This window comes from Urocitellus parryii, chromosome 9, assembly GCF_045843805.1.
Source record: "Urocitellus parryii isolate mUroPar1 chromosome 9, mUroPar1.hap1, whole genome shotgun sequence".
Classification (NCBI taxonomy): domain Eukaryota; kingdom Metazoa; phylum Chordata; class Mammalia; order Rodentia; family Sciuridae; genus Urocitellus; species Urocitellus parryii.
The window spans coordinates 45,888,883-45,912,482 of NC_135539.1; the positions used below are offsets into that span (position 1 = coordinate 45,888,883).

The following is a 23,600-nucleotide window of genomic DNA, read 5'->3' on the forward strand; positions in this document are numbered from 1 at the left end:
CAACTTTGAGTCACAAAATTCTTAGAAGGAATTATTGTTTTATTTTGTGCTTTGAAGATAAACTTTTAGATTACTGTCAGGTGAAATTAACCCCCTCTCAAACAGATCCCCTTCCACTGAGTAGCCAGGCTTCTCCTCCTGTCCCATCTCTTCATGTTCCAGCAGAGGTTTGCTCCCACCCTTCCCAAGGAGGATGCACATGGATGAAAAGCATCCCTAGTCATCCTGCTGTCATTCCCCTCCCACCACAGAGTGGTCAGCTGCAAATTGCTTTGTGAACTAATGGAGTGAAGGAACACAGATGAGATGAGAAACGCCTGTACCTGACAGAAAAGTTGGCTTTCACTCACCCAAGCACATGGAGACTCAAAATTGTGCCATTTTCCTTGGTAAAGTTTGGTTTTTCTTTCTTTTTTTAAGTCTATGGACCATTATTTTATTTATTTATATGTGGTGCTGAGACTCAGACTGAGTGCTTCACACATGCTAGGCAAGGGCTCTGCCACTGAGTCACAACCCCAACCTGAAGTTTGGTTTTTCTAATCAGGAACAGCGGGTCACAGGGGTGTACACCTTTAACCACAGCAACTTGGGAGGCCCAAGCAGGGGAAGCAAATCCAGGTTGGAAGTAGTTTGAAACAGGTTGTAGATGAAAGCACTGCTCTCTGCATGCTGTCTGCCCTGGCTTTCCTTATTTACGTTTAGTTCATATCATTCTAGCACCAGTTTCCCTAGGCCCTCTTAATGATTCCCTCACCTTTGCTCCTTTCCAGCTGGGGCTAAGATTAAATGGGTGCCCCCCCCTCAATAAACTAACACCCATGGAAACACATGGGTGTGCTGAGGAGAATGACAAGAAAGGAACTGGCTGATTCTTTCTTAATGAAGCCACAAAATAAGGACCAGGACTCCTTGCTGCCCTCCACTGGAATAGAAATGCAGTGGTATATTGAAATAAATCCCAGTTCAGGCTCACTCCTCATTTATGCTAAAATATCTTAAAATGTTTCTGTTCCTCAAAACAGCTTAGGTTTCACTCATAAATGCTGAAGGTTTTCAGTTGCCCTGCTTAAAAAGAAATATAAGTGAAGATGTCCTTTGTACATTCCTTAGAAACAAAGGAAAAGATTGGAGAAGATATTTTGTTTTTGAAGGAGGGTAGCCAGAAGGAGGACCCATTTTTATTTTGATCACGGGATGTCCTTTGTAAGCCCTTCACCAAATGTGAATGCACTATGCCTGCATGGTACTAGATTGGAAATCTCTAATGACAAGATATCAGGAAATAGAGGATAGCCTAGGAGAGGGATGCTCATCTCAGTGCACACTCAATTTCAAAGAATTCGTTTCTGCCAAGATAAAGAGCCAATTCAATGAAAGGAACTGACTGAACATACTGAAATCATATGCCAGGTTTATTAGTTGTAAACCCAAATCAGTTTTCCAAAAAAAAAAGAGTAATATTTCATTTTTACTGTTTTTACATCCTTTAAAATACTGCAAAATTAACTTCATATGATGAAGTGCCCAATGTTTCTGGATTTTGAAAACAGTAGGAAAAATTATGTCATTCAGTCAGAAAACTTTTTTCCTAGGATTCCTTGTTTCTTCTGATTTCCTTTAAAATAGCTATAATTAAGGGCTGTTTCAAAGATTAATTCTTTCTCTTTTCACAAGCTGAGCTTGAAAAATACAAATATCCTAAAAACAATACCAAACAGAATGAGTGTATGAAACACATATTGGCCTTTTCCCAACAAAGACAAGAGAATTCTAGCCTCTACAAATGGTTAAATGGGGGGGAAATGCTATGATAATTATATCTATTAGTAAATAAAACAAGTTTTAGAATCCAAATAATTCTCTTGCCAACATTTGAAAAACAGAGCTAACTGAATGGAGCCAATGGATTCCCAACTATCAGCCTCTCTGATCACACTTGGGGGGGTGGGTGATGCAAAGTCACAACACTTCACTGTCCTTCTCTCTGTTTATCTTTACTTGTTTGAACCACTTTGAGGGTGCAACTCTGATAAGACCATAGTAGTGAAAGTGGTGCCCTTTGCTACTGGTTTACTTGGGTTTTATCTCTTTTTTTTTCCTCCTGGTAGAGATGGAACCCAGAGGCACTCTCCACTAGTCTACATCCTAGCCCTTTGTATTTTGTATTTTTGGTTTCCTTCTAAGTTTCTGAGGCTGGCCTCACTTGCAATCCTCCTGCCTCAACCAAGCTATGATTACAGACATGCCACAACACACCCTGCACCATTATGAATAAAACAATTTAGATTACCTTATGTGTTGTTTCTTTTTGTGCAAACACTGGGTATGGTGGAAAGAATGATTTCTGAATAGGCTAGACTGAAATGTAGCTCTGTAACTTAGACCAATCTCTGGGAATCTAATTCCTCCTTTACAGCAGGTGCTATACAGACTGTTCAACTGGGGTCTGGTGAAAAAAAAATGAGAAAAGGAAAATGGAATTGTTTTATACCTTAGAATTATAAAGTTTGGCATTGTTGTTCAATTATTCTATTGTTTATTGATTATTCTATTGTTATTCTAAATGTGCCCATAAACTCTAACTTATAGAGTAATTAAATAAATATGGGATGTGTTTATTCAGCACAACCTCACAAACTAATGTACAGTTGAAGATCCCCCATTAGATACCAAAATCCATGAATGCTCAAGTCTCTTTAATAAAATAACTCCTGTACCTCCTCCCAAATACTTCAAAATAACCTCTAAATTATGTATAGTACCTGGTACATAATAAATGCTATGTAATTGTTAGGCTGTATTATTTAGGAAATAATGATAAGGAAAAAATGCATGTCCATGTTCTATACAGATATGATTTTTTGAAGCATTGTTTAATATTTAAATATTTTCCAAAATTTCAGTTGGTTGAATCCACCAACATGGAGCATTTTCAGACAGGGGATGCAGTTGTAGGTTCTAACTGGAGAAGCAAGATTCTCCACCCTGGAAAGCTATTCCAAAGGTTCCCAGTGGCAATGTGACATCCCTCTGGTGTGAGGAGCCTTACAACATCCTAGATGACCCAGAGTCATCACTCTCAGTCTCTTGGGGGAAGGGGCATGCCTGCATTATCATTATCTCATACCAATAAAATAAATAGGAATAGATTCTTGACTCAGGGGCCTAAAATGTGTGTTTTATTAAAAGTAAAGATGTTTTTTAAATTGTCCTGGTTGATAATTTGTCTATTACTCATCAGCGTCATTGATCTGATACCAAAATACAAATACTTTCTGAGTGATGTGTATCAATTAGAAAAGCACATGAAACATTGTGTAATGCCCCTCATCCATATGGATTAGTGATCCTTCATCAAAGTCCCAAATCTTTATGTTTCCTCCTATGTATTCAGAATTCCCCCAGTCTTCCATTTCAAATTAAATTAAAGATTAATTAAACATGTGAAGACAATAAACCTCAGTCATCTTTACTTGGTTATTTCATGCAAGTGTACCTACTAGTATATGCTAATTTCCACAATGTAGAATTGATAAATTTGTTCTATAATTTCTTCCTTAATGTTTTCTTGACTAGAGCTCCTTCACATGGATGTAGTGGCAATCAGCACTGGCAAAATGGCAGGAAATTGTCTGTGCAGAGTGAACAATTGATAATGGAGAAAAGTGTCCATTAATGCCAACAACCAAGGAAAGTGTTCTCTTTTCAGAGTGCCAAGTTTTACAATCAAGATTTGACTTCTTTTTGGAGGGATACCAGGGATTGAACTCAGGGACACTGGAACACAGAGCCCCATCCTCAGCCCTATTTGGTATTTTATTTAGAAACACAGTATCACTGAGTTGCTTAGTGCCTCACCATTGCTGAGGCTGCCTTTGAACTTGTGGTCCTGCTGCCTCAGCCTCCTTAGCCACTGGGATTACAGGCATGCAATCCTGTGCCCAACCAGGATTTGATTTATAAACTTCAAGGCCCCTCCATGGCATCCCAAATGTGTGCCTTTGTAGGTCATCCTCTCCTTCCAGGCCCCCAGATATATGTTAATTAAGAAATTACAAAAAAAATTAATAGCAGTGATACTTACTTTTTTAAGGTATGTATTGAGCAGGGAGCATAATCACTTAAGTAAAAGACCTTCACAGTTTTAAGCATTTAAGTTTTTCCATGAGTGTATATTTTCAAGTCTAAAAGAAATGTACAATCCTGTGGTTCATCATCTTTTTAGTCATAAAGGTTGGTTACCATGATAAATTTGGGAAAGTTTATTATTGCAATTGCAATAGATATTATTACAATGGCAATAGATATGAAAACTGAAATTACCTTCAAAAGAAAAATAGCACACCTGTCAATAAAGAGGAAAATGTAGAGGTCAATACGTTGACATTATTACCCAGCTTGTTTCCTGCTGAGGATAAGGCTGAGGATAAGACTCAGTACTCCATGTTTCAGAAAAAGGTCTAAACAAATGTAAGCTGAAACACAATAGCTAAAACCCACCTTCTTATCACAAGTTAATTATCTTAAGGTGAACATACCTGTCAGAAGGATTTTCTATGTGCCCAAAATTTAAACTCCATTTCCTGCACAGGCTCCAGTTCCAGGCAGAGAAATATCAAGGTTCAAATTTTAAAAAGGCAGTTATGATCCATGTTGTTATGAAATAATTGTAAATAATCTCCCATAACATTATAGTCAATGAGAATGTGGAAAAATAGCAAAGTTAACATGCTATTTTAATATTTCAGCAACTGATTTTGCCTCAGGAAGCAGAAGCTATGCATTGCAAGGTGACCTACTGCTCTGAAGCAATTCCACATGACCAAGATCCATGATTAACAGGTTTAGGATCCTGAGGGCACCTGGCTTCTCACTGAGTAGAGCAAAAAAAGTATAAGGAAGGCAACTATACTTTCTGGCAAGTAAACTGGAAAAAACAATCCAGTTTAGTGAAAAGTCATGAATCTTTACATCTTACTATACCTATGATTTTCTGTTTTGAACCCACTCATCTTTAAAAACTAGATGCATACATTATGGAATCCTTGACTTTGGTTCTGACTTGATCCATGTATGAGTAAAAGGTGAAAGAAAACAGTGTCTCCCTTCTCCATCACAAGGTACATTCAGACATGGTCTTGATCATAGTTCTAGATCCCATGGTTCATGGTGTTAATTCCACCCTGGAAAACATAAGACAGGCACAGTCTACACTGGAGGAAGCACCAAAATGAAGACTTTAAGAATCGGCAGAGAAAGCAAGGGTTCTCTGGCTTCTTCTAAGAAGGAGACTCACCTAAATTTAAAAAATAAAATAAAATAAGTCTGTCATATATCTGTTCTTTTAAATATCCTGGGCAATGCTATAGTAGTGCACACCTCTGATCCCAGCTGCAAGGGAGGCTGAAACTGGGACTTCATGAGTTCTGGAAAACCTAAGCAAATACAGCCAGACCCTGTTTCAAAGGAAGATTTTTACAAAGCACTAAGGATGTAGCTTAGTGGTGGAGGGATGGCTTGCAAGTATAGGGCCCTGGGTTTTGAACCCAGCATCACAAAAAAATAAAATCTTATGTACATATTAAAATCATTAATAGTTTTGACTGAATGAAAACTTTTCAATTTTGCCTACCCTTCATCATTGAATTATAAACAATCTAGATCAGCTTTGCCTCTTGTGCTAAATGTATGCAAACTCCTTTCTCTTAGTCATTTCCAGCCTGAATCTATTACATCCTTGCCCCAGCCTGACATTGTCGTCACCTAGAATTTTGTTCATATCATTCTTATATTACTCAGGGTGTCCTAGAGAGGTTTATTACTCTCCCAAAATAGAGTGGAGAACATGCTCATTTTTTTCTGAGTTCAAAGGACTATGTCATATTCAGAATAAAAGAGAATAGTAAGTTCAACATTTTTTGTTGATAACTATTTCCAAAGGTAGCCATAACTCTAAAAAATGGGTTATGTCCTTATTAAAGAAACTCAAGTGAGAAGTGACTACAGTCGATTAGCCTTTATGAATCTGGACAGAAGTGTCCCATTCTTCATCCTAAGAGTATCTTTAGTAGGAATGATCATTGTCCTACTGCACAACGTTGTGCCTTTGACCCAGTGCCCTTCCTTCCTTAACCAGATGCCTACATGACCCCAGCTAAGCTAAGCAGATCTTCCACTGCCACTGCTGTGAATCTCAGCAGCATCTCAGAGAACAATCTACTCCCAAATCCTGGAACTACACTCTCCCATGCATCCTGCCCCTCACTGTAAGGAGTAAACTTCCCAGATGGGAAAAGAAAAGGCCAAATTCCTCCACACAGTCCTGACAGAGCCCTAAGCCAATTCTCATGACTTCTGTAACTCCAATCACCACCTGTGAGTCCCAGGTATGCTTTTCCTGATTCTATAAGGGGAGCCAAGAGGTCAATTTCCTCTTGGATACTAGTGCCAGCTTTTCTGTTCTCACCTCTTACCCTAGACCTCTTTGGGATATCTGAACAGCATGTTACCAAAAAGTTTACTCCCCTCTGGGTTATGAGCAGGCTTTCAAAGCCTTTAAGACATTAAAACATGGCCTTGTTTTGAGCCGCTGTCCTCAGCTTACCAGGAGTATAGAATGGTAAGCAAATACACACACACACAAAAAAAAAAAAAATGAAAAGAATTTATAAACCCTATATTGGTCTCGGTTTATTGCTTCAGTTTGTCCAAAGTGATTATTCTTCAAAAAAACTTGAGAAAAAATGGTCTGGAGATAAAGAAGCCTAAATGAAGCAGCATTTATTGGCCGTGTTTGTTCAAAAGCCCTTTTGAATAGCTTTGACCTATGACGTGGTAGTGGAGAAGAGTTGCAGTCTTGGAGTGGTCATATTAATTTGATAACAGGTTCTATATTGAATTTATTCACTCATGAAAATTGTCCATTCTCTTGAGACCTTTAGCATTATTAGCATGTTTCATTAGGCAGTTTTCAAAGATTTGTTTTGAGGAGGTAGGACATGGACATGGTTTCTAATTCTAAAATTCTAGAGTTGTCCTGACTCTTAGCTTGGGAGCAATGATCCAAAGTCCCTTTGACATAATCTTATATAACAAGGGAAATTTTATTATGGAATATACCCAAGCTTTCTGATCTTTGAGAGCATTACAAACACTTCCAAAATGTAAAAAGTAACCACATCAGGGATATTTAATGCAAATAATAATCAGAATACCCTCGTCTCCCTTTTCTCCCGTCTTACAAATGGAATGGAATGGAATGAAATTAAACAAGAAAATCAAAAGGGAAATTAACTTTAGATATCCCCAAGTTAGAATTTGATCTGTGCATAGATCTCTAATTATTTATTCCTAAAGGAAGGCTTTCACTTCTGAATGGAATCTAATCTTGTATATGATGAACACTCAATAAGTATCATTACATAGGTATTTTAGAACTGCACATTCTAATACAGTAACTACTAGCCACGTGTATCTATTTAAATTAGAAACTTATTTCAGTCACATTTTAAGTAATCAGTGGCTACCTGTAACTGGTGGCTACCATCATATTGTGTTGGGCTGTTTTGCAGAGATTTTGAGGGTAGGTTAATAATGGTCTTGGGGGCTTCATTTTGTTTGTTTTGCATTAGTTAATTAAAAAAGAAACTAAAAACAAATTTTGCATTTATCCACATGGCTTTCTTTTTACTGAATTCTTAAGGTAACTTTCTAGAGGCTAAGAGCTCATTTTCAAGGATGACAAGTGCACCCTCCCAACCACTCCAAACTGTTCCTGGGAACAAACCCAGTGGGATAACTAGAGAGCAGAGCTTGGGGACACCAGGGAACTCTGGAGCACTACCAGCTCAGCAGGTGTCTGTGGAAGCCTTCTCTGGCCTGTGACTCAGGTCAGTATGTATAACAATCCTCTTAGTTCCCTCATTTGCACCACTAGGTGGCTCTTCTGCTCAGAAGACAGAGACTTCTAGAAGTAGCATGTTGGTGCAGCAGATTGACAGAATACCAACAGCTCTTGAGCTGAAGAAAACTTGGCACTAAGACCAGCAGTAGCACTTGGTTTGACTCAGGACAGTTGCATATGAAATGTTTAAGGAAGACTTATTATTTTCATGATGAATAAAGAATATTTATCTGTTAAGAAGAAAATGGAAATATATTTAATCAGAAATTGACAGGTGGAACAGGGATATTCACTATTTTGAGGTGTTTTTTTTTTCATCTTTATTTAGGTATAATTTAGTCTACATTTTATTTTTGTTGTACTAGTGGTTATAGATTTTTTAAAATATATTAGGATATATAGGTGAATGAGGATAACAGAGTTCTATATGAATATATAGTATGGTCAGAGACAGAATAGATATTCATATTCTATTAGAGAAGAACAATTTGAAAATTAACTAGATTTTGACTAATGATTAGGAATAAGAATATATTCATCAAGCTGGGCATGGTGATTCATGCTTATAATTCCAAGTACTTGGGAGGCTGAGACAGGAGGAAATAAGAATTCAAAGCCCACCTCATCAACTTTGCAAGACCTTAAGCAACTTAGCAAGATCCTGTCTCTAAATAAAATATATAAAAGGGCTTGGATGTGGTTCAGTGGTTAAGCACCCCTGGGTTTAATCCTCAATACCATAAAAAAGAGAATGTATTCATCAAAGCTAAATTCAAAAGCCTTTATTGTTGTTAGAGTATTTGTTTTTTAAAAAGTGTAGTTGGAAATTGTAGAAACTGTGAAATTCTTGAAGAACTGATGAGCTTTAAATATCAATTAAGTTTTATAAAAATTTTTAAAAGAATATTATAACATGTTATAACTTATTAGCACTTAAAGGATTTGTGATTTTTTTTTCCTATTCTGTGTAAATCCCAGATCTATATTTGGAGAAAGGCAAACCTCACTTTAAAAATTATCTGATTTTTGTTTATTTGCTGTAAAAATTTGTGTATTGTTTATATTATATAACTTAACCCCTTGAGAAACTGTAGCGGTGTGTGCCCATAACACCTCCTCTTATCACCTGGTTAAGATGCCAGATAATCTCTTTTTAGAATTATAATCTGTTTGTTGCTGGTTTCTTAACTTAGGCGACCTAGAGTATCCTCCACAGAAATGAACAAGAAAATGACTGGCCGAAAATTAATCAGACTGTCTCAGATAAAGGAAAAGATGGCAAGTGAGAAACTGGAAGAAATGGACTGGGTGACATTTGGAGTTATAGTAAAGAAAGTCACTCCACAGAGTACTAACAATGTAAGCCATGCTATTCATTTCTGAGATACTTCATTGAAAACTGATAATGGAACTTATATCTTTAACTTTTTACTTGTCAGTATTTCAATTTGAAAAATCTAGTTCACCGTCCTTTGTGTTGGTATAAAGGGGAACAGGTAAAGAATGCCTTATCTTTTAAAAAGCTAATTATATAGGTTTCTTGGGCTTTTCATTGTTCAAATCATTCTCATAGTATTTTATACATGTGAACATCCATGTGACACTGTAATCCTTCCTGTGGAGGAGAGAAGGGCAAGTGATCAGAGAGGCTGAATTCACAGATCTTTTGGAGATCCCTGTAAATGCAAATTATCAATCATGAAAGTGCTGAAATCTCTGGCCTATGCCAACACAATATGGTATCTTTAAGTTGGTGGCTCTTCCAAAAGATCTCCCAAGTTTCAAAATTGCAGTTGAGTGAGGCATAGTGTGGAAGAAAAACTCTGTGACTTAGCAAGGCAAAAAACCTAAGTTCTAAGCTTTGTTCTCTCTTTAAATAGTGGTAGATCCTCAGGTTGACCCTTAATCTTTCTTGAAAGACTTCCATTTCTTATCCATTAAATGAAGCCTGGCTTTGGTTATATTGAAAATCCCTTCCAGCTTTAAAATACTGTGCTTAATCAGGCCCAATCTGTTATTATTTTCCAATTTAGAATTTTCCAACCATGGATTGTTCATAAGATCTGATACTGAGATTGAGCTTTAGATTAGTGTGCCCTGTTACTATTGGGATAAATGTGAACAAATATGGTTTTCATTTAATTAAGTTCTTAATTGTTTCACACTAGCTAGAATGACATTGAAACAGTAGATATGAAAGTTTATCTCAGCTCTTCCAAGAAAGACATTGCATGAACCCATGGAAGAATAATTATAATGCTTAATAATACAGGCACTAACTCACTATAGCCTATAACCAGACCTGTCCTGGGACAGCCCTGATGAAATAGTTTGTTTCAGTGTTATTCAAACAGTTCTGTTTTTTAAAATGTGTCTTTGAAGGTTATTCATGTTATAAGTGATTCACATTTTGAGTTGTTTTCTCTAATACTTGTGAAGTTTTGAAGCTCAGCCAATTTTCTTTAACCAGTTAAGTGCCAGGTTTTCAATTCTTGAATATTTCAATGAAATTGACACAGCGGCATTAAAATAGGTTGGAAATCATAATCTAGAGCTTATTATATAACTTATTATCATTAATAATGTTAACTATGTCAATAATATTAATGGATATTAGTATTAGTTATTCACTTTCTTTTCTCAAAAGAATGGATCTCCAAAAACAAATATTTATGTGAAAGTTACCATAAGTGGTATATTTGTTGCTCAATTTAGTTTTTTTTTAAATGTAAGTTTTTTAAATTTATATATGACAGAATACATTAGAATTCTTATTACACATAGAGCACAATTTTTTATATCTCTGGTTATATTCATAGTATATTCACACCAATTCATATCTTCATACATGTACTTTGGATAGTAATGATCATTGCATTTCACCATCATTTCAATTTAGGTTTTCTAGGTGTTTCATAAACGGGAAAATGGGCATAATAGATTAAACGATGCTTTTTGCTTCCAAGCCAAGCAGAGATTTAGTAGCGTACAGCAGAACCTCTTTATTACTGCTAATAATATTATTAATTTTATATTATTGTCTCCATTAATCTGGTGTTTGTTAACTAATAGATACCAAGTTGTTTACATAGTAAAGTTTATGTTAGTAAGTTATTAAATGGTAACACTGTAGCTTCTTGTCCTCTTAATGGTGTGTGTTGGGGGCGGGGTTAAAAAGGCAGTGTTGTGCCCACTGCATAGGATTAGCAGACATTTGATGATTGTATTTTGGGGATTCATTATATTTCTGTATTTTCCTACAATGAAACACTTGAACTGCTGAGCATGGTGGCACACACCTGTAACTACAGCAGCTCTAGAGGCTGAGGCATGAGGATTTTGAGTTTAAAGCCGACTTCAGTAATTTAGCAAGGCCCTAAGCAACTTAGTGAGACCCTGTCTCTAAATAAAATATATAAAAGGGCTGAGGAAGTGGCTCAGTGTTTGAGCACCCCTGGATTCAATCCCTGGTATCAAAAAGAGTACTTTAGCACTTGAACCATAAATAGAGACAGGGTAATCAACAATTCAAAAATTCAAATTAAAAATAGAATAAAAATTCTTTTCAGGGGAAAACATTTAGCATTTGGAGACTAAATGATCTTCGGGACCTCACGCGATATGTGTCATTATTCTTGTTTGGGGAAGTTCATAAAGGACTCTGGAAAACAGAGCAAGGTACTGTCATCGGATTGCTAAATGCTAATTCCATGAAGCCCAAGGATGGTTCAGAGGAGGTAAGAATGTGTCTGTGATTATATTGATTGGTTGTGTTTACAAATTAGCTGAGTTTTATAAAAAATGTTTGTATTGGTCTACCCCCCAAAAAATGAGTCATGCTTTTATATTATTGTCTCCATTAATCTGGTGTTTGTTAATCATCCACAGTGTTCTGAATTTCTACATTCTCCAAAGTGTTTTGTAACAACTACCTTTACTATATCTTTTCAAATTTGTTCCAAGGTTCCTAGAGTTTTTTGAACTCTTATGCTCAGGTTTCCTTAGATCCCTTATAAATTTTCATGGTATCCTCAAGGAATTTTGCTCCATTAATTATTACAGTCATAACTGTAGTTTAGAATCAAAGCCTCTTCTCCAGCCATATTAGACTTTTTGGTACCATCCACTGCTTCTCTAATAAATTACAAATTACTTGTTGAATTAGCACCAAGTAATTTCTTTACCCTCATCCAGCAAGCTTTGCCTTCATGTCAGATTAAATTCAAAAGTAAGGAAAGGAAAAAAAAAGTTATTAAACTCCTTGTTTTCAACAAAAAGAATAGCATCAGATCTTTATCTGTTTGTTGGGAATGTGTTTATCTACAGATAATAGGAAAATTTCACTACAGTTTGTTTTTTAACAATAAATGGTGGGGCTTGATTTTCTTACATGATAAAAATCTAAACATGGGCAGTATAGTAATGTCATGGCAATGACTCTGTGAGTCTCTGACTTTCCCCCTTACTTACAAGATGACTGAAGTTCCAGTCATCACTGTGGAGCAGAATACTGTATCAGATATTACTCCCAGAAAAGGACTCGAAACACCTTGCCAGTTTTGGGTAGCCAAGAGGCTTATGCACAAACCTGACTGCCAGAGTTTGAGTCCATTGATGCTGAATGCTCTCAAAAGCCAGGCAAAGTAACTTTATTACTTATAGATAGGTTCTAATAATCCATAGAAGCCCATGATCCATAGTGAACTGATCCTCCTAAGACTTAGAAAAACTAGCCAGTTTCCAAAGGTACTCTAGTCTAGACTGTATAACACACCAACCTCAAGTACTATAAGAGGGTTGAAGATAAAATCTAGGCTCCTCAGGACAGTTCCTCCTTATATTAGGACCTGTGTTCATAATACATTCTGCCTGAGAATTGCAAGCAAGAAGGGAGAGAATTGGTTTTCCTCCTGCAATCATATCACCATTCAAGGAAGCTAATGAAGAGGAAGGATGAGCCGGCCACTATCTCCTACTAGGAAAGCAAGGGCTTTCTTACCAATTCCTGCTGAAATCTCATTGGCTAAGTCTGAATACTTAAAGCTAGACCATTACTAGCTATAAGGAGTGCTGGGAAAGCAAAGTGGGATCCCTTTTCTGAGGCTGAGCTTTTGCAAGTCCAAACAAAGAAACAATTCTGATAGCCAAGAAGAAGGAAGAGATCATTACTGAGAAGAAAGCTGAATGTTTTCTCACTTCTAAATCTCTTTTATAGAGCCCCCGTCTTAAATTCCTTTGGACCAATAAAGTCTTAAATCAGTACCAACCATTCTTTTATCTATTCTTGCTACTAAAAGACCCTGTCTTTGTCTGCTTTTAACTCTGCCTTTTTTTTCCTTTAGGTGTGCTTGTCTATTGATCATCCTCAGAAGGTTTTAATTATGGGTGAAGCTCTTGACTTGGGAACATGTAAAGCCAAGAAGAAAAATGGAGAGCCTTGTACACAGACTGTTAATTTGGTTGGTTTCAAACCTAAGATGGCTTCTGCTAAAGAAAAGTGATTAGGATTAGACTTTAGGTATTTAACTGTAATGATTAAATTGGAATAGAGTTTCCTACTTAACAGGAATACTCAAAATGAGAAAGTGAAATGTGTGGTTAATAATTGCCAGTTTAAAAAGCTAAGGATAGGGAGATTTTCATTGCCAACAATGATGAAATACACCAGGAACTTATGCTGTTATATAACTTCCTTATGACTCTTAAGAAAACAAAAATAGCTTCATTGATATGTGATTCATATACCATACAATTCACCCTTTTAAATATACAATCAGTAATTTTTTAGTGTATTCAGAATTGTGCAACCATCATTACCATGTAATTCAGAATACTTTCATTACTTCAAAAAAAAAAACCCATACCCAATAGCAGTCATTCCCCAGTCCCTCTTCTCCTACCCCCTGGTTAGCACTAGTCTACTTTCTGTGTCTGCATTTGCCTATTCTAAATAATTCATAGAATGTGAAACAGAATGTGACCTTTTTGACTGATTTCTTTTGCCTACCACATCTTTTAAGTTTCACCCATATTGTAATATTCTTTCATTTCTTTTTATGGTTAAATAATATTCCCTTGCATGAACAGACTGCATTTTGTTTATCCATTCTTCAGTTGCTTGACATTTGAGTTTCTGCATTTGGCAGATATGAATAATGCTGCTCTAAACATTTAGGGGACTCTGCATGTAGATAGTGTTGTGAGGCTGAAAAGAGGCTCTTTCTGCCTGCAGCTCCCAGGGCTTCAACCCTAGTCCTCATCAGCTGCTCTTCTTTGCAGAACGACTGTGAGTACTGTCAGTATCATATCCAGGCTCAGTACAAGAAACTGAGTGCAAAGCCAGCTGATTTGCAATCCACCTTCTCCGGAGGACGTATACCAAAGAAATTTGCATGCAAAGGTGCCAGTCTAAAAGAGCGCCTGTGTCAAGATGGTTTTTACTATGGAGGAGTGTCTTCTGCATCATATGCAGCTTCCATGTAAGACATTCTCAGGGCTTCTTTTGGGGCAAGAGTTTTGTTTGTTTCCTAAGAGTAAACCCAATGGTTGGACTTTTCTGTAACTGACCTAGGATACTTGTCCAGGTTTTATCTTTCATAGTTTACTGCCTGCAATGTGATAGACAGGACTTCTATTCTTAGAGAGCAAAGCATACAGAAGGGAGTGATTAAGCAGTCATGGTCTTTAACACAGAGCCCGTACTTTTTTTTTTTTAGCTTCTAACACAAATGGTGTGATTTTGTGGGGGCTGTCGGTATACCATTAAGAGTAAGCTCATCATAGTCTTAATAGCCCTTGAGTCAATTCTGTTGTGACTATTTGATCGAGGTTGCAGACCTCTTAGAACCCAATTTAAATTTAGTGAACACACCCTGTGAAGTCTCACATGGGGTGGGATGCTGCAGGGCAGACACTCATGGCCCCTTTCTGGGGATCTCAGACTGTCTATAGAGTCCCTGAAATAGATGGTCAATGGCCCTGTCACTATATTGTAAGGAGCACATCAGAAGATATGACAGGTGGGACTTGGCACAAAGGAGCTTTAGTTGGTTTATCATTAAACAAATTTTGTTCCCAATACAACAGGAATTAGGCAAGAGGATTCACACTTCCTGTTTATTTAATAATATCAAACATATTTTTATGATTTAAAATAATTACAGTATTTTTTCCACATTGCTAAAAAGCAATATGTGTGCATTATTTTAAAACAAGAATATGCAATTCAACCAAAAGAAGAAAGTAAAAGTCACCTATAATCCTACCACCTAGAAAATGATTAGCTGTTTGGTTTTTAAGCACCCGGGTTTTTATTTTTTTTTAAGTTTGAATTTTTGGTAATATTAAGTGAGCCATATTATACTTATACATTTCTTTGTGAACCCTTTTTTCCCTCACAAAATAATGTTTTCCTAGTCAAATATTTAATGTCATTATTTTTAGTGGTTACCTGCTACTCTTATTCTTGGCTCTTTTAAACAGTTAGAGGAACATTAATGGTGATTCTAATTTATAACATCATAAACTAAGCTATCCTCAATTTTTAGTTATTATCCTCAATTTTGACACAAAGCTTAATCATCTTAAGACAAATTCCTGGACTTCTAGAATGTTGACATATTTTGTATTTCTTTTGCCCTTCCAGAATGGGCTCAAGCAAATTTGTAGGTTGCCTCTTAGTCTCCACATAAACCAGTTACACTGCCAGGTCATGGCATTAGTAAAGCCTACTTACATGGTGCTTTGAGAGACTTCAACAGTTAGTAGTAAATACGTTTAATATTTATTTCTGTGACCTTTACTCGTCAGAGCATTGGCGCTGGTGCTTTTTCTTTCATGGTGTGGCTCTTTTCATTTCAGTGCTGCGGCTGTTGCTCCTAAGAAGAAGGTTCAAACTACTCTAAGTAATCTGGTTGTGAAGGGCACAAACTTGATCATTCAGGAAACTCAGCAAAAACTCGGTAACTTAGTTTCTTCTTCATAAATTTCTTTCTCCAGTTGAAATAAGTTTTATTTGGCTTATACTCTTAAGTGCTGAATATCCAGCCGTCACTTGTACTTAATGCATAATATGGCCTAAGCTAAAGGCATGAAGCCCAGAAGCAAGACATAATGGAGATGTACATGTTGGTCTTAGCTGTGCCTTGGCTTTGTGTGCTTTAAGATTTCCTAATGTATCTGGGTCAGACTCTTAATAATATCCACCATTAGAATCAGTGGTTTTAAATTCCTGGTCAGTCCTATCAGTTATCATTTGTTAATTCTAAATCAGAGAATGCCAGCCTACTGTGTACTTTTGGTCTTAACATGGCCGGGGCCTAGCATAGAAATAGTGTCTGAAACAACCCCACAGATATTAGTGCCTAGTATTCTAGTTATTACTAGAAATAACATACTTACGATACCCTTGCAGTCCTAGACAGATGTTAGGGGTCAAGGGCTCTGTATTTTCTCTTGACATTCCATTTGCTTTATTTTAAGTGATGAGTACAGGTTTTTTAAAATGACACATCTTATGACATCAAACCATCTGAATTTTGGATCCTTTCTAAAGCCGATGTTTGCACATCCCAGGAATACCCCAGAAGGCCTCGTCTTGCTCTGAGGAGTTCAGGGAACTGATGGACCTGCCAACATTTGGAGCCAGAAACTTAAAAGAACACTTATCGAAAGCCAAGGCTTCAGGTACAGTCAGCTCACAGGCAGCAGTGTGGGCCCTAGTTCTTGGTTCTCAGGGAACCCCTAAGATGGGCTTGTGTTTCAGGGTTCATGGGAAGCTCAAAACCTGCCATCCAGTCTGTCTCAGCATCAGCCCTCCTGAAACAGCAGAAGCAGAAAATGTTGGAGATGAGGAAGAGGAAATCAGAAGAAATTCAGAAACGGTAAGAGGACCAGATTTAACATTCACTGTTTCGGTAACTTATCTTGGGAATCCTTTGAATTTCTTAATCAATTTCAATTTCAAAATGTGACTTCAGATTTGGTTGGATACGTTTATGTCATAACCTGAAGAGCACTGAAGGCTCTACATTTTAACTTAGGCTAGTGACTCCTGAAACCAGATATAGATTAGTTAGTACCACTATGGTAAAAGAGAAAGGAGTGAAGCATGGAGAGGATTTTTATAGAAAGGGAAGACATGTTCACTTATTTGGCTCTCATTTTTTTTTATTTTGTTACAATTAGGTTTTTAAATATAGGCAGAGCCAATGAGTAAATTGTTATACTTAGTTATTCAGATAAATGAGAAAAATGAGGCACTAAAAATAAGGAGTCATTTTTTGAAGTAAAATCAAGTGGAAATAGGGAGGGTGGACAAATCAGAAATTCCTGAACTCAGGTTGTTTGGATAGTGATAACAACCACTGTTTATAAGTGCTTAACATGCACCAAGCAGTCACTCCCTGAATATAGCGTTTCATTCAGTCCTCACAATAACCTGAGAAGGTTTTATGGTCCTGGTTTTACTGATAATGTAACTGAAGATAACATCAATGTTTCAGCCTCCACCCATTCTACTCCACTGTTTTAACCAATCTGCTATCCCAAGTCTGGGCTGCTAAAAAGGTGGGTGGTTACATGGAAAGTCAATTAAAAGTCAAGGGGAAATTCTTTGGAAAAATAAGAGAAAGGTAAGAAGGGTTTGGTCTCAGGCAGCTTAGTTTGAGATTCTGATAGGATACCTACAGAAGTTATTTATCATGTGCCTCCAGGTAACATAAATATATATATATATATATATATATATATATATATATATATGCGCATGAAAATATATTGGGTTGTGAGCCTGGTGGGAAATAAATAATACCTGTCAGCTAGAAGGCATTATAGTATGACATTTTTCAGGATTTTGCTGGCAAAACAAAACATAACCTTCGGGCAGGATTTGATAAGCGGTTTGCAAACTAGCCTAGACCTCATAGGAGTGCTCATTGATAGAGAAAGGAATACTGGTCTGAGATTACCTGCTACCAGTTGTGAGTCTTTTATTTGTAAGCAATGTGATCTTGGGCCTCAGTTTCTTCATCTAAAAATGAAGAGTTTGAACGAAATGATTTTTGAGATTCACTATTTTGATGTTGTTGTATTCTTAAATTGTGGGTTTGTTTTTTTAAAACATAAGGGCATTTTACAAAAAGAATTTGAAGACTACCAAAGGTTTTTTTAAAAATTTTTTTATTTGTTCTAATTAGTTATACATGACAGTAGAATACATTTTGACACACTGTACACAAATGGAGCATGACTTTTCATTCCTCTGGCTGTACATGGTGCAAAGTCACACCAGTAGTGTAATCATACATGTATATAGGGCAATGATGACTGTCATTCTACTGTCCTTCCCATCCCTACACTCCCTCCCTTCCTCTCACTCCCCTCTTCAAAGCCAAAGTTCCTTCATTGTTCCCAAACTCCCTTCCCTGCCATTCCCTCCTGCCCATGTATACACACTGTGGATCAGCATCTGCTTATCATAGAAAACATTCGGTCTTTGGTTTTTTGTGTTTGGCTTATTTCACTTAGCATGATTTTCTCATTTACCTGCCACGTCATAATTTCATTCTTCTTAAGCCTGAGTAATATTCCATTGTGTATGTACCACATTTTCTTTATCCATTCATCTTTTGAAGGGCATCTAGGTTGGTTTCATAGTTTTGTTATTCTGAGTTGAGGTGCTATAAAACACTGATGTGGCTGTGTTACTGTAGTATGCTGATTTTAAGTCCTCTGGGTGTAAACCGAGGAGTTCAATAGCTGGGTCAAATGGTGGTTGCATTCCCAGTTTTCTGAGGAATCTTCATGCTGCTTTCCATAGTAGTTGCACCAATTTGCAGTTCCCCCAGCAATGTGTGAGTGTGCCTTTTTCCCCACAGCCTCACCAACACTTATTATTACTTGTATTCTTGATAATTGTTGTTTTGACTGGGGTGAGATGAAATCTTAGAGTAGTGTTGATTTGCATCTCTCTAATTGCCAGAGATGATGAACATTTTGTCATATGTTTGTTGGTCAATTCTGTTTCTTCTGTGAAGTATCTGTTCACTTCCTTAGCCCATTTTTTTTGAGTTTTTTTTAATGTTAAGTTTATTGAGTTATTTATATATCCTGGAGATTAGTGCTCTGTCTGAGGTGTGTATGGTAGAGATTTTATCCCATTCTGTAGGCTCTCTCTTCATATTATTGTTACCTTTGCTGAGAAGAAGCTTTTTAGTTTGGAGATTCACTCTTTTTAAATAACTCTTAAAACCATGTGTAATCACCATAAAGGTTACAGTGCCTCTCTATTAAGGACTTCCAAACGCATCCTATGTTTTTTGTCTTCCCAGTTGAGTAAACTAAAATGCAGAGGGATTCAGTGAGGTCCTGCAGGTCCTGGAGCTAACCACAGGCTGGGATTCTGTCGACACCTTAGCTTCAGGACTGAGCCCTGCAGAAGACACCCATTGGAAAGACAGTTGGTGGTGAAAGAGTTCATCAGTACTAAAGTATACAACAGTCAGAGCTTATTCAATGAAAAGTCAATTAATCTAAGTGTTAGAGTTGTTCTTGTGTGTAACTTGAATGATTAACCTAGGAAGAAATTATTTTAAAAACAAACTAGTTATCAGCTGGTGGCCTGCTTAGAGTCTCTCAGTCCAGTTTGAGTTCTGGAGTTTCCATCTGTGTAAAACCGAGTGTATGTTTTATTTCTGCATGTTTCTTTAAAGATTTCTTCAAAGCTCAAGCAAAGACCAGAGACCAGCTGTTCCATGCTCATCTCAGCTTCCCACTTTTCAGTCTCCGAGAACATGGGCTAAGTTCCCAGGGCTGGAAGGCACAGTGGCCACACAAGTGCCTAAGCTTGGCCGAGGCATCTCAGAAGGGGAAGATGTTCTCTTTTTTGATGAGTCACCACCACCAAGACCAAAACTGAGTGCAGTTGCAGAAGCTAAAAAGGTAACTGGCTTCCATTTTCTTTAGTGCTTGATTTTGCATTCCGTAAGACACAGCTTGGGTGTCAAACTATATACTCATGTTCACTAGATTCCTAGTGGTTATTTACCAATCGTGTTATGTAGAGTAAAAGGAACTTTAAATGATAATGGTATCCACATACCATTCATTTAATCTAAGAAAATTGAGTCCTGTTTCAACTGTTCTTAATTAGGCTAAAGGAAATAGCCTCCAGGAAAATATTGCTTTACAGCTAGAGACATTGCTGTTAGGGAAAAAATTGGAATTTTTGAGGCAAGACTAAAAACTAGTGGTTTAAAGATTCCTTCTTTAGGGTGAGGGTGTAGCTCAGTGCTACAGTGTGTATTTAGCTCACACAAGGCCCTGGGTTTGATCCCAGCAACCAAAAAAATAAAAAAGAATTCTTCTTTAAAAAAACCTTATACAGAAGTCCAGTCTGTCAATAGATGAAAGCTAAATAGAACACTGCCCTAGTCCCTTGATTGAACTTCTTTCTGCTTTTCTCTAATCACAGTAACATCAATAATAACAGCAGTTGCACATATTGAGTAATATCACTCTGCGCATGCCATGCTCGTCCTATGTGCAGGTATGTGCCTTGTCTCATTGAATCCAGACAACTAGAACCTTATAATAAGACAGGTCAATGCTATCATCATCCCCTTTTATCAATGTAGAAACTGAGACTGAGAAATGAAGTAATATTACATGCTACTCAGGGCCTCAGCTGGAATTCTACCTGAATTCTGATTCTAAAACTTACAAAATGATCATGTGATCCCCATTTATAGATCTAGAAGCCTGTAGTCTGTGATATTAAGCTATTTGTTTCATTTAAGTAAAGTGAAATTTCATTCATCAGTTTATAGACCTGTCTCTCTGTTATTAGATTCTAATAATTATTACTAATTCTAGGTAAGATGAAGAAATACTCTGTCAATTTCCATCAGAAAATAGACAGACTCCACTGGTTAATATCTAGAAAGGGGAAGATGCTTTGGGTGCCTATTTCATCTTAAGATTCCTAGCTTCTTCTCTTTTTTTTTCTAGTTGGCTGCTATCTCCAAATTAAGGGCAAAAGGCCAGATTCTTACAAAAACTGATCCAAACAACATTACAAAGAAACAAAAGGACTCCCAGAATGTCCTGGAAGTGAAGAAAAGAACAGATAGAAAAGAATAATACATTTTCTCCTCAAGGTAGTAACCATACCCAGTACTCTGATGCTAAGTCTTTTTTTTTTTTTGGTGGTGGTGGTGTTGGTAATCGACCCCAAGGACTCACACATGTGAAGCAAGCGCTCTATTACTGAGCTGTGTCCCCAACCCTTTATATTTTGAGTTGACTTGAACTTGCGATCTTTCTACCTTGGCCTTCTAATCAACTGGAATTGTAGGCATGCAACACTATGCCCAGCCCAAGACATTTTTTCACTTGCATTTCCCCCACATAAGATTTAAGATTGAAACTGATTGTGTTTTTATAACCACATTAAATTGGAATGAAATTAATACACAATTTGAACCATCAGGAAAAAGATTCCTCATGAATCTTTGCAGAATGCATTAGCATGAAAATTTACTTTGAAATAAATAGAATTCCTTTGTTTTAAATTGCGGTTCATTTTTAAAACTCCATAGTTAGTAATGCCATTTTTTAATTGGTTTATAAATAGGATTTTTCTTGTTATCTGTTATCATAATCAGATCCTTATGTTAAAGTGAAAGAGATATTCTGATCCAGTGGTCAGATCGCCCCTATATTCTACTGCTTGGCTCACTCCCTGAGCTTTCTTCGTGGGTCTCAAGGTTGAAAGACCCAATAGAAAGAGAGTCAGGGGAAGCTAAACATCTGAGGCACCATTGGCAGGGAACAGGGATGCTATGCTGTCTCAGATTTCTCAGTTATATTTAACATTTTTTCTTTCTGCTCTAGCTGAGGATGAATTGGAGCCTGCCAAGAAAAAAAGGAGAGAGCAGCTCTCTTACCTGGAATCTGAGGAATTCCAGAAAATTCTAAAAGCAAAATCAAAGCACACATTGACCCCTGGGGAGGAGGCTACCTTGGAGAAGGAAGCAGCTTGCTACTATTCAGAAGTCCCGCCACCTCTCAGGACCCTGCCACACCCTATAGGACTTACACATCCACCTCCCTCTTATATCCCTCCTGCCTTTTGTGCTCCGGCCCTTCAGGGGCCAACTGCCCTCTCAGATATTTTTTCCCCACTTCCTCTGCCTAACCAGGTCCGATCCTGCTTAGTCAGTTTTCCCCAGTTCCTTCCAGACCTCAGCCAGGACTTAAGTTGATATGCAAATAGATAGAAACCTGGAGTCCACTCAATAGGAGATAGAGTAAAAGTGTCTTTTTACCTGAACTCAAACTAGACCAAACCAAAAAGTAAATTGTATGGTATTTACTAATTACTGGCCGGTCATCTTTTTTAGGACTCTTGCTTTTTCTTAGATTCTGTATTTGTTTTGAGCTCATGATTTTCATCCTACAGAGAAGTTAATGTTTTCTGATCAGTTCTATTTTTGATCAACTGTGGAGTTTTTAAACATTGCAATGGAGATTTCACCTGAAAAAACAGCTACAAGGCCTTGTATATGTGTGCACACTTGTGTTATGTGTTGTATGTCGGTATGTCTGTATGTGTGTATGTACATATATCATGCAGTTATATGACAATTGGCAGATATATGAAGAGCGCTCATAAAAAATTTAAAAAATGGATCCAAATATCTTTGATTCATGTGATTCAAATGGTTCAATTTAAATTGGGTAAACAGATAAAAGTAAAGATGTCTTTAAAATTAAGCTCATAAGTTTTTCTAGGTGTTCAAAAAAAACCTAATAAAATGTTGATGTCTATGAAATAATTGCTTAAATTCAAAAATTTACAAGTATTGTTTCAAAATGTGAACAAAAAAGAAGGTTAACAGATGAAAAAGAAAAACGAAAAGGTTCTAGATATGGATTTAATAGGGGGAAAATGTGTTTCTGGATAAGAAAGTCTATGTGATTAAGTTAATAAAAGGGTTTAAGTAAGTGATAAAAAAGGTCTGTGTAAATTGGTTATATGTGTAAGTTTTTGAGCAAGTAATCTTAAAGAAATTAAAAATTATACAACTATGGTTAAACAACAACTGTTATTTTTCAATATTGTAATATTATTTGTTTAAAAGCTAAACTTTGTTAATATAAAAACATCAATGTAATTACGGTGCTATTAATGTGTTCATATCTTCCAGGTATACAAGTCTGTAAGGTAGAAGCTTCAAAAGAGCATTATATCAAGCTGGTGTTCTAAAATTTTATGGTAATTTTAGGCTTAAAAGAAAAACATGTTGGAGATTTATTTATATCATTTGTGTTCTATAACTGGACTTGTTATCAATAAGATATGTAAAGTTCTATGTTACTTTCTACATTGAGATACAATTTAAATGTATTTTTAAGTTAATGAGAGCCTAATCTATGTAAAGGTTTTATTGTAAAACACAAAAATACTTTGCTACTTTTCTACAAAAGGTTAAAAGCTTTCAGCCTTTCTTTAATTCATATTTTAGATGTGATATTATGTTGTGTTAGCTAATATTCATGTGAACTTGAGCAACAATTTATGTAGGCTTTGTAAAATGATGTCTAAAAAGCAAAGATCAGCATCAGAACTATAGTATTTAAGACTTATGAAGAGACCCACCTTACTTGAGATAAGGCTCTATGTCCCATCTCA

At 36.6% G+C, this 23,600-nt stretch overlaps 1 protein-coding gene across 1 annotated transcript in view; it reads left to right on the top strand.

The window, feature by feature from the left end:
• Positions 1–1,197: 1,197 nt before the first annotated feature.
• Positions 1,198–23,600, top strand: part of LOC144256992 (protein MCM10 homolog) — a 33,802-nt gene continuing 11,399 nt past the window's right edge. Inside the window, 13 exon segments of the mRNA XM_077802922.1 lie at positions 1,198–1,246; positions 7,706–7,892; positions 9,100–9,265; positions 11,476–11,643; positions 13,249–13,365; positions 14,186–14,385; positions 15,767–15,867; positions 16,481–16,591; positions 16,671–16,788; positions 19,618–19,846; positions 20,915–21,019; positions 21,021–21,063; positions 21,800–21,960. Coding sequence (XP_077659048.1) covers positions 1,198–1,246; positions 7,706–7,892; positions 9,100–9,265; positions 11,476–11,643; positions 13,249–13,365; positions 14,186–14,385; positions 15,767–15,867; positions 16,481–16,591; positions 16,671–16,788; positions 19,618–19,846; positions 20,915–21,019; positions 21,021–21,063; positions 21,800–21,960 — 1,755 coding nt within the window.